General features: G+C 34.0%; 1 protein-coding gene across 6 annotated transcripts in view; it reads left to right on the top strand.

Annotated features, from left to right (window-relative positions):
* Window positions 1-11798, top strand: part of USP15 (ubiquitin specific peptidase 15) — a 72797-nt gene extending 60999 nt beyond the window's left edge. For 5 of the 6 annotated variants that reach the window (XM_074827346.1, XM_074827347.1, XM_074827348.1 and 2 more), the window contains 14 exons: window positions 433-606; window positions 943-1101; window positions 1780-2004; window positions 3549-3632; window positions 3723-3817; window positions 3996-4184; window positions 5019-5134; window positions 5246-5521; window positions 5836-5906; window positions 6273-6388; window positions 8272-8421; window positions 8829-8932; window positions 9504-9592; window positions 9910-11798. In XM_074827346.1, coding sequence (XP_074683447.1) covers window positions 433-606; window positions 943-1101; window positions 1780-2004; window positions 3549-3632; window positions 3723-3817; window positions 3996-4184; window positions 5019-5134; window positions 5246-5521; window positions 5836-5906; window positions 6273-6388; window positions 8272-8421; window positions 8829-8932; window positions 9504-9592; window positions 9910-10095 — 2034 coding nt within the window. In that variant the 3' untranslated portion in view covers window positions 10096-11798. Of the gene's footprint in view, window positions 1-432; window positions 607-942; window positions 1102-1779; window positions 2005-3548; window positions 3633-3722; window positions 3818-3995; window positions 4185-5018; window positions 5135-5245; window positions 5522-5835; window positions 5907-6256; window positions 6389-8271; window positions 8422-8828; window positions 8933-9503; window positions 9593-9909 lie in introns of those variants that run through there. The other variant, XM_074827349.1, reaches the window with a different exon arrangement.
* Window positions 11799-13008: the final 1210 nt, after the last annotated feature.

The raw sequence follows: 13008 nt of genomic DNA, 5'->3' as shown, positions 1-13008 counted from the left end.
TTCTGAATGTGGTATACTTTTATTTAATAAGCCCTATTGGTTCTCTCTTCCAAGTGCCTATGCAGTCTCTCTGTGAGGCCCTGTAAACTTTCTGCATCTGTAACAACTTTTCAGGAAGGAGTTTCATAAAGCTGCTACAATACAAACTGTGTTGGCAGGCTGTGGTTGGCTGGACTACTATGGCTAATAAATTCTGACATAAAGCTTTTGAAAAATATCTGTGCATAACTTGTAATGATGGCTGCAGCCAGTCTTCGTTTAAAACCATTAGTTGTTTATGGAAAAGACTTTTGGGTTTTTTTCCCGCCTTGTGGTCACTAGGCATTACAGTTTAAAGTATTGTTCATGGCTGCTTTAATACAAAGTTCAAACATTCTTTGTTTAGAACTAATTCAAATCACTGTTCTAAAAATTCTGTATTTCTATTTACAGTGTCTGAGCAACACACCTCCTCTTACAGAATACTTCCTCAATGATAAATACCAAGAAGAGCTGAATTTTGACAATCCTTTAGGAATGCGAGGTGAAATAGCAAAATCTTATGCAGAGCTTATCAAGCAAATGTGGTCAGGAAAATACAGCTATGTTACCCCAAGAGCATTTAAGGTCAGTAGGGAGTTTAACCTGAATGTACATTGTCAGTTTTGGGTTTGTAGTTTAAGTATACAAAACTTAGGGAAATATGCAAGAATAAGAATTTGAAGTAATATTTATCAGTATGCAGTCCATTCGTTTAACTGTTAAAACACTTGGATGTATATTTAAATAAGCATCAACTGTCCTTGTGCTTTGATCTTTGAGAATTAGTTTTGGTTTGGTGTCTCCATTGAAAAGCTTACCATTTATAATTTTATAAGTTTTATCTTTTCAACTTTCTGCTGTAGCATCTCAGAAGTATACTTTATAACAAGTACCAGAAGTATTTGTATTTCTTTTTTTTAGACACAAGTGGGACGATTTGCACCACAATTTTCTGGTTATCAGCAACAAGATTGTCAAGAGCTACTGGCTTTTCTCTTGGATGGATTACATGAGGATTTGAATCGAATTAGGAAAAAGCCTTACATTCAGTTAAAGGATGCAGACGGGAGACCAGACAAGGTAGTGTTTTTGGTGTTCATCATCTTCATTTCAGTCAAGGCTACATGTTGCAAGATACTTCTACATGATTGTGCACTGAAAGGTTGGGACATGCTCACATGGTTTTTTTTCTGGAAAAGATTTCAGAAAATAAGTCAAGACCTTAAAATGGAGATCTTGTTCAAGTACGTGGGTAATTCCTGTTTATTTGGAAGATGACTGGGGGGATGGGAGGGTGTTAAGGCTTTGCTAAGACCTTTTTGTTCAATTCAATTGAACATTCTGTTTTTCTTTTATTCTTATATTTACTGTATGCAGCATTCTGTCTCTCTCCAGTACTCTTACTTCAGCGAAACTCTTCTAGCATTGAGCTACAAACATATAGATAATTTCTTTTGTTATGAGTGTTGAGTTACTTCAGATCAAATTTTTACTTTTGTCTGCTATTGCCTTGCCCCAAGTCACTTGGAAGTCTGTCTCAGACTATGTAATATCACTGACAGAATCTCTGTCATAGGAAGAGCATACATTTTTTAACCTGTGATCCTGATAGTAGTAACATACCTTACAGAGTCCTTTGGAGTGAGATTTCTGTGTTTAGGTGGTAACTGAGAATGTTCTGTCAAGTACTCTTACTAATAATTCTCGCTATTCATTTCCTACTACTTTTTTATAACCCAGGTCATGCTTTAATTACAGGTGGTTGCTGAAGAAGCGTGGGAAAACCATTTAAAAAGAAATGATTCCATCATTGTAGATATATTTCATGGCCTTTTTAAATCCACCCTAGTTTGTCCCGAATGTGCTAAGATATCTGTAACCTTTGACCCTTTTTGTTACTTGACACTTCCATTACCCATGAAAAAAGAACGCACTTTGGAAGTTTATTTAGTTAGAATGGATCCACTTGCAAAGCCTATGCAGGTAAGCCTCTTAGTTTATGTACAAAACTCCTGATTCATGTGGCATTAACAATGAACCTGAGTTCCTTTACATTTTTTAAATTCATAAGTACAATAAGCAAATCCAACAAGCTTTAGTTTTCTGGTATGTGTTCTGAAGTCCCACTTAGAAAACCTGAAGAAGACTATACGTACCTTCTTGTATTTCTATCAGTTTCAAGGAAGATATTGGTAATTTCTTTATGGTTGTATTAAGAAGGCTTCTTAATCTTTAAAATGTATGCTGTCCTCATTTTTTATTTTAGTGTTGCTCTAATGAATTTGTATGGTTATATGGTTATAAAAAAATATTTTACACTTAATTCCTCAGTTTCTTAGCCTCAAAAGGGAAATATTGGTAATAAGTGGTGCAAAAAAACCCCATGGCTAAATATATTGGGTAGTCCTGAATGCTTCTATTTTTCTTCATCCAAAGAAAAAATTTCAGATGAGATTTCTTTGTAAAGAGTATATCTTTTGCCTTTTTTAGGAAGGATGATATACACCTTAGAATGGCATGAAACAATGTACATAGGTTATGGTAACAAAAATCATGATTAAATGGTTCTACCTGTAGCTTCTGGGGTAAGCGAGGATAGGTGAAATAAATAAGACATGGGCAGTTAGGCAGACTTGCAAAAAGGCTTTAACACCTGAAATCAGAGTACTATAAGAAGGAAGGTGGGAGAAAAGAGAGTGTTCTCAAAAGCAGTAAGAGTTAGAGAAGTCAAAGATAAAAGGACATGTATTAACTAGTGGGAGATGAGCCTGCTACAAATTTAATTATTTGTGGGAACAGGTTTGCACAAGGGGCATACAATAGTTGAAGATGACCCTGTATGACATGTGGGATGGTTATGCAGGAATGAATAGAGTTTGGGAAGACTATCTATGAGTCTAAGTAACTATAAGACTTAAGGAGATACCAAACACATGGTGTACTTGGCAATTGATTACAAAGTTATAATACCTTATTTCTAATTAATCCTGTCTTTATTTATTATGCAAATAACAGGTAAGAGTCCTGTGTGGAGTTTCATTACAAACTGCAGGTGTACTGCACTAAGGGAAGCCACAGAGAGGTTTTCTTTGACTGTTAATCATCAGGTTCTCTCTCTGCATGTGAAATTACAATTCAGTCTTTATCCATTGCCTGCCATTACATTTTTTCCCAGTAATACTTTATAAACAACTTGTGTTGTATTTCATATTTAAGAATCTAGTCAATAGCATGCATACTAGTTAAATGCTTAAATAAATAGGTGCTGTTGAAATATAAATCTAAGTACTTGATGCTGTTAGTCTTCTTCTGGAGAAAGTAAAATAACGTTTAAAAAAAAGCGTTGTATAAAGTAATAAATGTAGTATTCAAACTGTGCGTGTCTGTATGAGTAAAGTTGTGAAAGTAACTACTAAGTTTTCAGCAGCTTTCAGAATTTGTGTTAGTAGTTTTACAGACTTTACACCTTAAGTTCTCATGCATATTTGTTCTCCTAAGAAATTAAAATGAGATTTTATTTTTTTTAGTACAAAGTAGTTGTTCCCAAAATTGGAAATATATTGGATCTTTGCACAGCATTGTCAGTTTTGTCTGGTGTTGCTGCAGATAAGGTAAGAGTGATTTCTTACATGAAGCACAACAATGAACATTTTAACACATATTAACCTGATTTATTAACATATACTCCATTTTCTTTTTAGATGATTGTTACTGATATATACAATCACAGGTTCCACAGGATATTTGGCATGGATGAAAATCTAAGTAGTATTATGGAACGTGATGACATTTATGTGTAAGTACAGATAGCATGCTTCATGTCTCTTTGCAGTTTGTTTAGTTATTGCAAAAGATTAAAACCTAGATATAAGATAGTGACAAATCTTGGGGGTTTTATTATTTTTTAATTTTTCCCCTTTGTAGCTTTCTAAATGACAGCTGTCCTTTGTATTTCTGATTGTTTTTCTTTTTAGATTTGAAATTGCTATCAATAGAACAGAAGATACAGAACAAGTGATAATTCCTGTTTGTTTAAGGGAAAAGTGCAGGCACACTAGCTACAGCCATAGTGGTCCTTCACTGTTTGGTCAACCTTTTCTCATAGCAGTGCCTAGGAATAATACTGAAGATAAACTGTATAACCTGCTGCTGCTAAGAATGTGGTAAGGATATTGTTTAAAGAAAAATGCATTTGTTATGAATAATGCCAGTAGTTGAAATCAGTAGGCACTTATTTTTACATTCATTGCTAACAAACCGATTAGATTTGAGTACTTAGTCTTTTTATTTGCTTTCTGTTAAATATATTAAATCTAAAATTTAGATTTTAATTTGACTTTTTGTTAGCATGATCTCATACAAAAATTATTTGAGAAGAGTGTTAGAGAGTCACTCTGTATTGTCAGTTTAGGGGAATTAATTCTGCTGTATTCATAGCTGTTTGTTAGGGCTTGGTAAAATGAAAATGGTTTGCCAGTTATTCTGCTATGGTTATACCTCCTGTATCTGCTATGCAACTTCATATACTAATTTATGTTGTAAAACTACATGGTAGACACTTTCTGAAACTAGACTGGAATAAGTGTCATTATGTAGAAGAAATTAGAATCATTAGAACCTGCAATTTAAATTTATGCTTCATTTTCTGTTGATGTAACTTTCTCTGTAAGTGAAACCATATTTTTTTTGTGTAAACCATATGGTTAATGAACAGTTAAAAAAGTGATTTCTGGACAGAGTCTAGTACCAAGAAACCAGTTGTACAAAATCAACTAACTGCCAAAACCGTAAGATCATAGATGGGCAGAATTTCAGATGTGCCTGTAATAGTAGACATGTTAGACAATAAAACTATTAATTCTGAATAAATCAGAAAGGAGTGCAGGAATACAGTACACTAGAAAGGATTTGCTGTAACCATTTAATTATCTGGCTTGAACAATGTAAATATTTAAAAAACATTGATTCTAACTGCTGCTTTCATTTGTTATATTTAGCCGATATGTAAAAACATGTACTGAAAGTGAAGACACTGAAGGATCCCTACATTGCTGTAAGGACCATGGTATCAATGGTAATGGCCCAAATGGAATACAAGAAGAAGGATCTCCAAGTAAGACTGGAATATCTAAACTTGTTTAGTATTTTGTGTTCAATTTGAAGCTGAAGTGTCTTCTGATTATTCTACCTTATTTCTTTCTCCTTATTCTTCCAATTGTTTCAGGTGAAATGGAAACAGATGAACAAGATGATGAATCCAGCCAGGATCAGGAACTTCCTTCAGAGAACGAAAACAGCCAGTCAGAAGACTCAGTTGGAGGTGACAATGACTCTGAAAATGGATTATGTACTGAGGATACTTGCAAAGGTCAACCACTTACGGGACACAAAAAGCGATTGTTTACATTCCAGTTCAATAATTTAGGCAATACTGACATAAACTACATCAAAGATGATACCAGGCATATTAGATTTGATGATAGGCAACCTAGGCTTGATGGTAAGTCATGGGAAACAAGTCGGGCAACATTTGATTCTGATACTTCTTTCTGACTACACTTCCATAGAATAGTGTTTCATTCTCTCTGTGTGCTATTTGATATATCTTTTTTTCCAGTAGTAAATTCTGTATAAATAATTAATTTGTTATTGTAATTAACTCTTAGAAATGCAGAAATTGTGTGTGCTTCGATTTTTCATCTTGAATTTGTGCTAGCATTGTTTAATTCATTTTGAAGAGTGTTTGCCCAAAGTTAATACAATTTCATGTAAAGCAAGAAATAATATTAAGAGAAAACATGTTCTTAATCTTAGAAAGATCTTTCCTTGCTTTGGATTGGGATCCTGAATTGAAGAAGAGATATTTTGATGATAGTGCAGCAGAGGTAAGCTGTTTATGTTGCTCCCCTTTCCAGCACTAATAAAACTTAAATGTGAAAAATACAACTTAATTAATGTGATGTAAAAGATTTTAAGTCTTCAAAAGAAGAAGCTAGTAAATATTTTTTTACATTATTCATAGTAAATATGTTGTTATAAATAAACTTCATTTATACATCTAAGTAATTAGCAAATCTTAGGCTTACTAATTTGGAAGTAAATCTGAAGCTGTGAAAACTTTTTGCTTGAATGGTTTCTGATCAGTTTTTCCATATATAGGAGCTTTGTAGTTACTCTTTGTAGTAAGACGACATCACTAAAATGAGTTTTGTTTCATTTGTTCTCTTAACTCAAGAAATACTTCTCTTTAGGATTTTGAAAAACATGAAAGTGTGGAATATAAGCCTCCCAAAAAGCCTTTTGTGAAATTAAAAGATTGCATTGAGCTGTTCACAACAAAGGAAAAATTAGGTGCTGAAGACCCATGGTAAGGACAAAAAATTAAAGTTGGTATGTTCTGTAGTATATTTCTCAAAATGTAATCAAACACACACTTGAACATTAACGGAGATACCTAATTGATTTCTTAATGGTATTTTGAATCTTGTTATTTCAAGTGTAGTTGAAAATTCTAGAAATGTTTTCTATTCTGATCCATTGCTTAACTAAAATTGTTACCATATGCAGGAGATTATGTTTGTATGGGAGACAATTAACACATTCAGAATTAGGAGGAGGGGTAGATCCGTAAAATACTCTAGCCTGTGAACTGTGATCCACAATGAATGAATAATATTGTGCCAAATCCAATGCAGTGGTTGAAACAAATATTCCTTTCTGAGATGAGAAAGGTTGGTGCATACTGAAGTTTTTTTATGCAAATACATAATTTGCGTTGCATTGATATATGAAATAGGGATGTACTTAAACAACAGGTTTGTGGGATGGGGGATGTCTATAATCAGTAGAACCTCTCAAATTCATGTTCCAACCGTTAGGTTTTTGGCAGAGGCTTTTATTCTGATTCATGGTTCTTCCAAATTATGATTTTAAATCATATCTGAATACTCACAATTATAGGATGTTCCCGTAAGATTATTCTTCTTCAGGAATTTTCTAGCAGATAAGAATCCTTCATCAACACCTGAAGCTCAGAATTAAGTTTGAAAAGGTCTGCCACTTTTTCTTTTGTGGATACTTAAAAGTTTTGGAGACTTCCAAACTTTGTCACCAGAGACCCTCCTTTATTTGGACAGGGGAGGGGACTGACTTACAAATTCTCATTTTTTTCTGGGTTGGCTAGATTATACAATACTTGATAAACTATTTGAGATACTGTATAACTCAAGTATGGTGAAGCGCTTCCATTTTTGCAGGACATTTTAAGCAGAGTATTTGTGAAATGCAACTACTGCTGAAGTCAAGCAGTTGCCACTAGATACATCTCACCAGAGGTCGTTAATCACATTCTTTCTTTATTTGTCAGGTCTTCACAGGTCTAATCTATGAGAGCTCATCATCTCTAGTCCAGTGCTATTTGTATTCCAGATACTCTAAGTCAACTGGGAAAACAGTTCTTCAGTTACAGCCTGTCCTTACAGTTCTCCTGATTTCTCATCTTTATCTGATGTTGCTATGTGAAGACACTTGTGCAGACTTCTTAAATTAGGGCTCACGTCTTCTTTTCCTAGGTCTTTACTTGTTAGATACCAGGATGTAGGGTACACGTAGACCACTTCACAGAAAAGTTGCTTCCATGCACTGTTCTTACTTACATTCCTCCCTGAGCATTTAGTTTTTGGAAGATTCAAGTATGCATTGCAGGAACCAGGAATTTATAAGTCACAGGCTGTTTAGTACTTGCTTACTAAGGAGGCAAGTTTTTTTAGTAAGGAGTTTTTTCAGGTTCCAGTAGTCACTGTTATCTGGTTTTAGTGGTAGGTGGGGTGGGGTGGGAGATGGATGTATTTGGAAATTGAAAGGAAAGAACCACAGTTGTCTGTTATTTATGACTTTTCATATAGTCAGTTTTCCTGAGGTATTTTCATAACTCTTGGCTTTTTTTTATAAAATGTGAGAAAGCTGTGTTTTAACTAAAGATACAGGGACTACTATCAGAGACAAGAATCCTATATTGGGGGGTGCTACTTTTGTGTTTAAAATGCTGTCGAGCTTCACTGTGAGTGTGCTTGCACACTACCACCTCACATTTTAAACTGGAAGGGATATCAATGGCATTAGTAACAGAAGATGGGACATGCGTATGTTTCAGCTTTTGCTCATTCAGTTCCTCCCGCGTTACTGGCTTTCTCTATGGTAATGTATTTTAACATACATACAGACTGCAGTTGTTTATTTTTTTTCTTTTAGGTATTGTCCAAACTGTAAAGAACATCAGCAAGCTACCAAGAAGTTAGACTTGTGGTCACTGCCCCCTGTACTGGTAGTTCATCTAAAGCGCTTTTCCTACAGCAGATATATGAGGGACAAGTTGGATACATTGGTTGACTTTCCAATAAAGTAAGAAACCTAAATATTTTGGTGCTAGAAGTGTAAAACTTAGCATGTCTAGGGCACACGTTTAATCCAGCAATTATGTAAAATAGTTTTGTTCTCAACTTCTGGGCATGGATCCAGTAAACACTGATGACAAAGTTCTTGTAGGTGAAAAGTATGAACTTGGCAAAATAATAATGGTAGATAAGTATGGAAGAAGTCTATCAATAGTTCTGGCTAAGATTACTGGTTGCTGTTCCACTCCTCATAGAGTGAGAGATGCACTGTCGGTGTAGTCTGGGGTATGTCGTTTTTGTGGGGAATATAAAGTAACGGGCTTAAAGACCACCAAAATGTGAAATGGTTTAAAATATTATTAACATGACCTTCTTTTGGTTGGTTTTTTGTGTGTTTTTTCTTTTTTTTAACAGCGACTTGGACATGTCAGAGTTCCTTATTAATCCCAATGCAGGGCCTTGCCGCTACAACTTGATTGCTGTCTCCAACCACTATGGAGGAATGGGAGGAGGGCACTGTAAGTTGATATCAAATATCATCACTGTACATGTCAGCTTTCTTTCCATGTTTATTTTAAGTACTGATCACTTCGAATAAATGGCATTTTTTAATGGTTGAGGGACAATTTTTTTCATTAGCTTGAAATGCTTTCACAAGTATTCTAACACAAAAATCTGTATGAAATGAGCTTTCAAGGATAATTGTAGGTTCTTTTCTACTTCTGGTTACTCATATTGTGGAAGGAGAAAATGTAAGAGCTCCGTAAGAGTTACTATACTCTTACAACTGATTTTCTCTTGTCTGTATTTTTCTATATTACGCATCTCCTTGAAAGAAGAGAGAAAAATGAAATTGACTGAGGGATTTAATTTTGACTTTCCTTTCTCACTATACATTTTCTTTAGAAGGGGAATATTATTGGTTAAGCTTTCTTTGGTAAAAAAAAGTATGAAAGTATCAGTCTAATAGTGATAATAGGTTTTAGTTAGTAAAATGTCAAGTATTTGACAGTAACAGACTCTAGCAGGTGGTTCTATTACACCTATGAAGATACAAAGTCCTCAGACATTGTACTTTTTTTGTCCTAGATACTGCTTTTGCAAAAAATAAGGATGATGGGAAATGGTACTACTTTGATGACAGTAGTGTGTCCACTGCATGTGAGGACCAAATAGTGGTAAGTACCTTTTGTGTTTTTAAAATTGGGACTGTTGATGATGTTTTCTTCTTGAGGGATGAAAAATGAAGAGTAAATCATGAACGTCGCAGTAAATTTGTAGATAGTAGTTTGTGTTCTTTCAAAAGACAGTACAAAACAAAAATGGTTTGCTCACAGATGCAAAAATATGAAAGCTTTGAATTTCTTTGTGATTTTACCTTGTAGACTTGGAAGGAAAAAAAAAAAAAGGAAAAAAAATAAAAACAACAGATAACTTGGATTGTAAATGTTTTGTCTGGAGCCTCATGAGCATATTACACTTCTCTCTTTTACAGTCCAAAGCAGCATATGTGCTCTTCTACCAGAGACAGGATACAATCAGTGGAACTGGCTTTTTCCCTCTTGACCGGGAAACTAAACAAGGTGCTTCAGCTGCCACAGGCATCCCACTAGAAAGTGATGAAGACAGCAATGAAAATGATAATGATATAGAAAATGAAAATTGTATGCACACTAACTAATGGAAGAACTAGAAGCCATAAGAGACTTTCTTACTGGGGATACCTATTGAAAGAGTGGAATTGCCCAACAAATTAAGAATAAAAATCTGAGATGGGGAATTTCAGATAACAGAATGTAAATCTTTATTACATTTTAACATGTGCAGTACTTGAAGTGAAACAATAAAAACTTAAACAGAAATTGTCTCTAATGCATTTACAGTCTTGTATTCACAAGCTATATATAGGAAATCACAAATAAACCCCTTTTAAGTTTTCTGCTGCTGTTCTGATGAATTATGTTTTCTTTTGTTTTGGATGTGAGTTAATAACTAAAATGTTAATTCTGTGGACTTCTGACATTTATTTTCTTAGTACTGCAAGAATACTACTGCCAAGTCTAGTTTCTGGATTAATATATACATGTTCCTTAGGCTGTCACACAGACTGCAAGTAAAAATGTCATAAGTATATAAGCAGTAGTTTTCTTGAAACAGCAAATTTTTGTTTCTCCCTAATTTTTTTTTTTTTTAATTCGGTCACAATAGAAGAAATAGCTTGAAAAGGTGTTTTAACCTTTTGTGATATAGTTGAGCATCCAGAATATTATGTTCATCTTACTGCTGCCGTGGAACAGGTTCTGGATTTCATGCTGCATTAACAAAATTTTTTCAATTAAATGTAAGTATCCTTTGTTGCTTGTTGGAATCTATTCTGCAGACATAATTCCTGTTATCTTGCTTATAAAACATGCATAATTTTAATCTGGTGTCAGTCCAAAATTTAAAATTGTGCTCTAAGTTCTCTCTCCCCAGTTTGACAGCTTGCAAACTACTCTGTAACAGGGTCAGAGTTAATAGTATTCTGTATCCATAGTAATGACTGTGTATTGGGCTTCGATGAGAAATTTTTCAGTATAACCTGCCTTTAAATTGTTAATGAACAAAATTGCTTTAAAGGTAGGCCTGTTATTTTCTTTGTGTGTTCCTGATGGAATTCACCATAGCCTTACAGCATATCTGAAAAAGTAACTCATTATAAGAGAATTGGCATTTGCATGTTCAAGTCAGAACCTGTACAGTATATAAAGCATATAAACTTTGAATTGGATTTTAGTTAACTATGTTCAGGGGTCCAGGATGCCAAAATAAGTGTGACAGTTTGAAACATTTTTTAATTTGCTGCTTTCCCTTTGATCTAGTTGGAAGAATGTATTGTTGATTTGTATACAATACTGCCTTTGAGAGGGGCTCTTAAGTGCAGGGGCACGCTTTACATATCTACTACCTGGAGAATTGCTTTGTGTCCCACTGTTTAAACAAATAATTTAAAAAAAGAAAAAAGCAAAAAGTATGATGTTCTTCACTTGAACTAATCAAATACAATAGGTTATAAATTGTGTATTGTAAATAAAAGTTCACTCTGTGAGTGCACATTTTGGTAAATTATTTATTTATGTTAGCATTAAAAAGTTTAAAAATTTGCATTTGACCAGGATATAAATGAGGTATGTTGGACATGGCTTTGCTTTATACCTTGATATTAAAACTGGTGTTTCATCCTGGTATTTTAAAGCTGCTTTGAGGGTTTTTTTTTTTTAAATGTAAACTAACCTCCTGCATGACAGAGGTTAAAATTTTGTCTGCACTTGAGTTCACTTGGGTTTACATTTGAAATGCGCATGTTTATTTATACAGATTTCAATAAAGCTATTCAAGGCCTTATTTAGTCCTCCATTTTCTTACAAATTTTTTTCCCACAGTGTTTGTAATGGGTAGTTTTTGTCTAAGACATATTATCAGTTACAAAATGGCTATTTAATGACCAATAATAGTATTTCCAGAAGATAGTATATATAAAAGGGATTCTCTCCTGTCATTGTCTGGCTCTAAAAATATTTATAAGGCTGAAAAAAAATATTGCCGTAAAAAACTGTTATTTGTTTTTTAAAAGTAGTACTGTAATAGTAATTCATCAAATGGAAAGATGCTAACTCTGAGATGGTTGGTGAAATGAGGCAATATATTTAAGATTAGACAAACCGATATGGTGGGGGGAAAAAGATACAAGCTTTTGGCTTAAAATCTTGTATTTAGGTGTGGAATACAGTAAACAAATACAAAGCTGTGTACTAAATAGCTTGTGAGTTTAACTTGCTTATTTTAATTAATGCACTTGAGAGATGAGATTTTATCTGTGGAGTAGAGGAGGTAATCCTAGAGAAGAAATCATCTCTTTGAATAACACACACAAAGAGCCCCCCTACATTCATACTCCCATTGGTTTTCCCATATCATGTTAGCCTAGAACTTGCTTGGAAAAATCCCAAAGGAGCAAAGGATCTGGTCTGACTTACCAAAGTCTCACTTTGGACTTTGTAGATCAGAGATTTAATATCTGATAACTAGGTCTCCTAACGCAGTTCATCCTCCCTTTGAAAACACAGATATATATATATACACGTATATGGGACCTTATATTTGAAGGAATGTGCTTACCTACTGATAGTTGGATCATCCAGATAGAATTTAAATCAAAGTAACATTTAGTTAGGAAAAAATTACATAGATAATTTCTAATTTGTTTGTTATTGTTAATTTGGCTTTGAAGATCATACACACTGAGTTTGTAAGCTTCCTAATCAGATAAAAAAATCAGTAACATTTCTATATGACTGTCTCAAAGGTTTCTGGGAATTCAGCCCAGTTGTGAGTTTCATAAAACTATTATGTATTCACACACAAGATGTGATAATTCATCAAGTTGTGGTCATGCTTAAAATACAGAATACAGCATACTATTCTTTATGGAGTCTTATCAAAAGTTATTGTCACTCAGCTAGTCTTTTATATAGAGAAGAAAGAAGGTTCTAACATCTCTTTTTATGAATCATGTCTGATAAAAATCTACAGTATGCTTTCTTTTTTCAGTTAC

Source organism: Strix aluco, chromosome 5 (genome assembly GCF_031877795.1).
Source record: "Strix aluco isolate bStrAlu1 chromosome 5, bStrAlu1.hap1, whole genome shotgun sequence".
NCBI lineage: Eukaryota > Metazoa > Chordata > Aves > Strigiformes > Strigidae > Strix > Strix aluco.
Note: the sequence above shows the minus strand (reverse complement) of the source record. Positions and strands in the feature narration are given on the sequence as shown.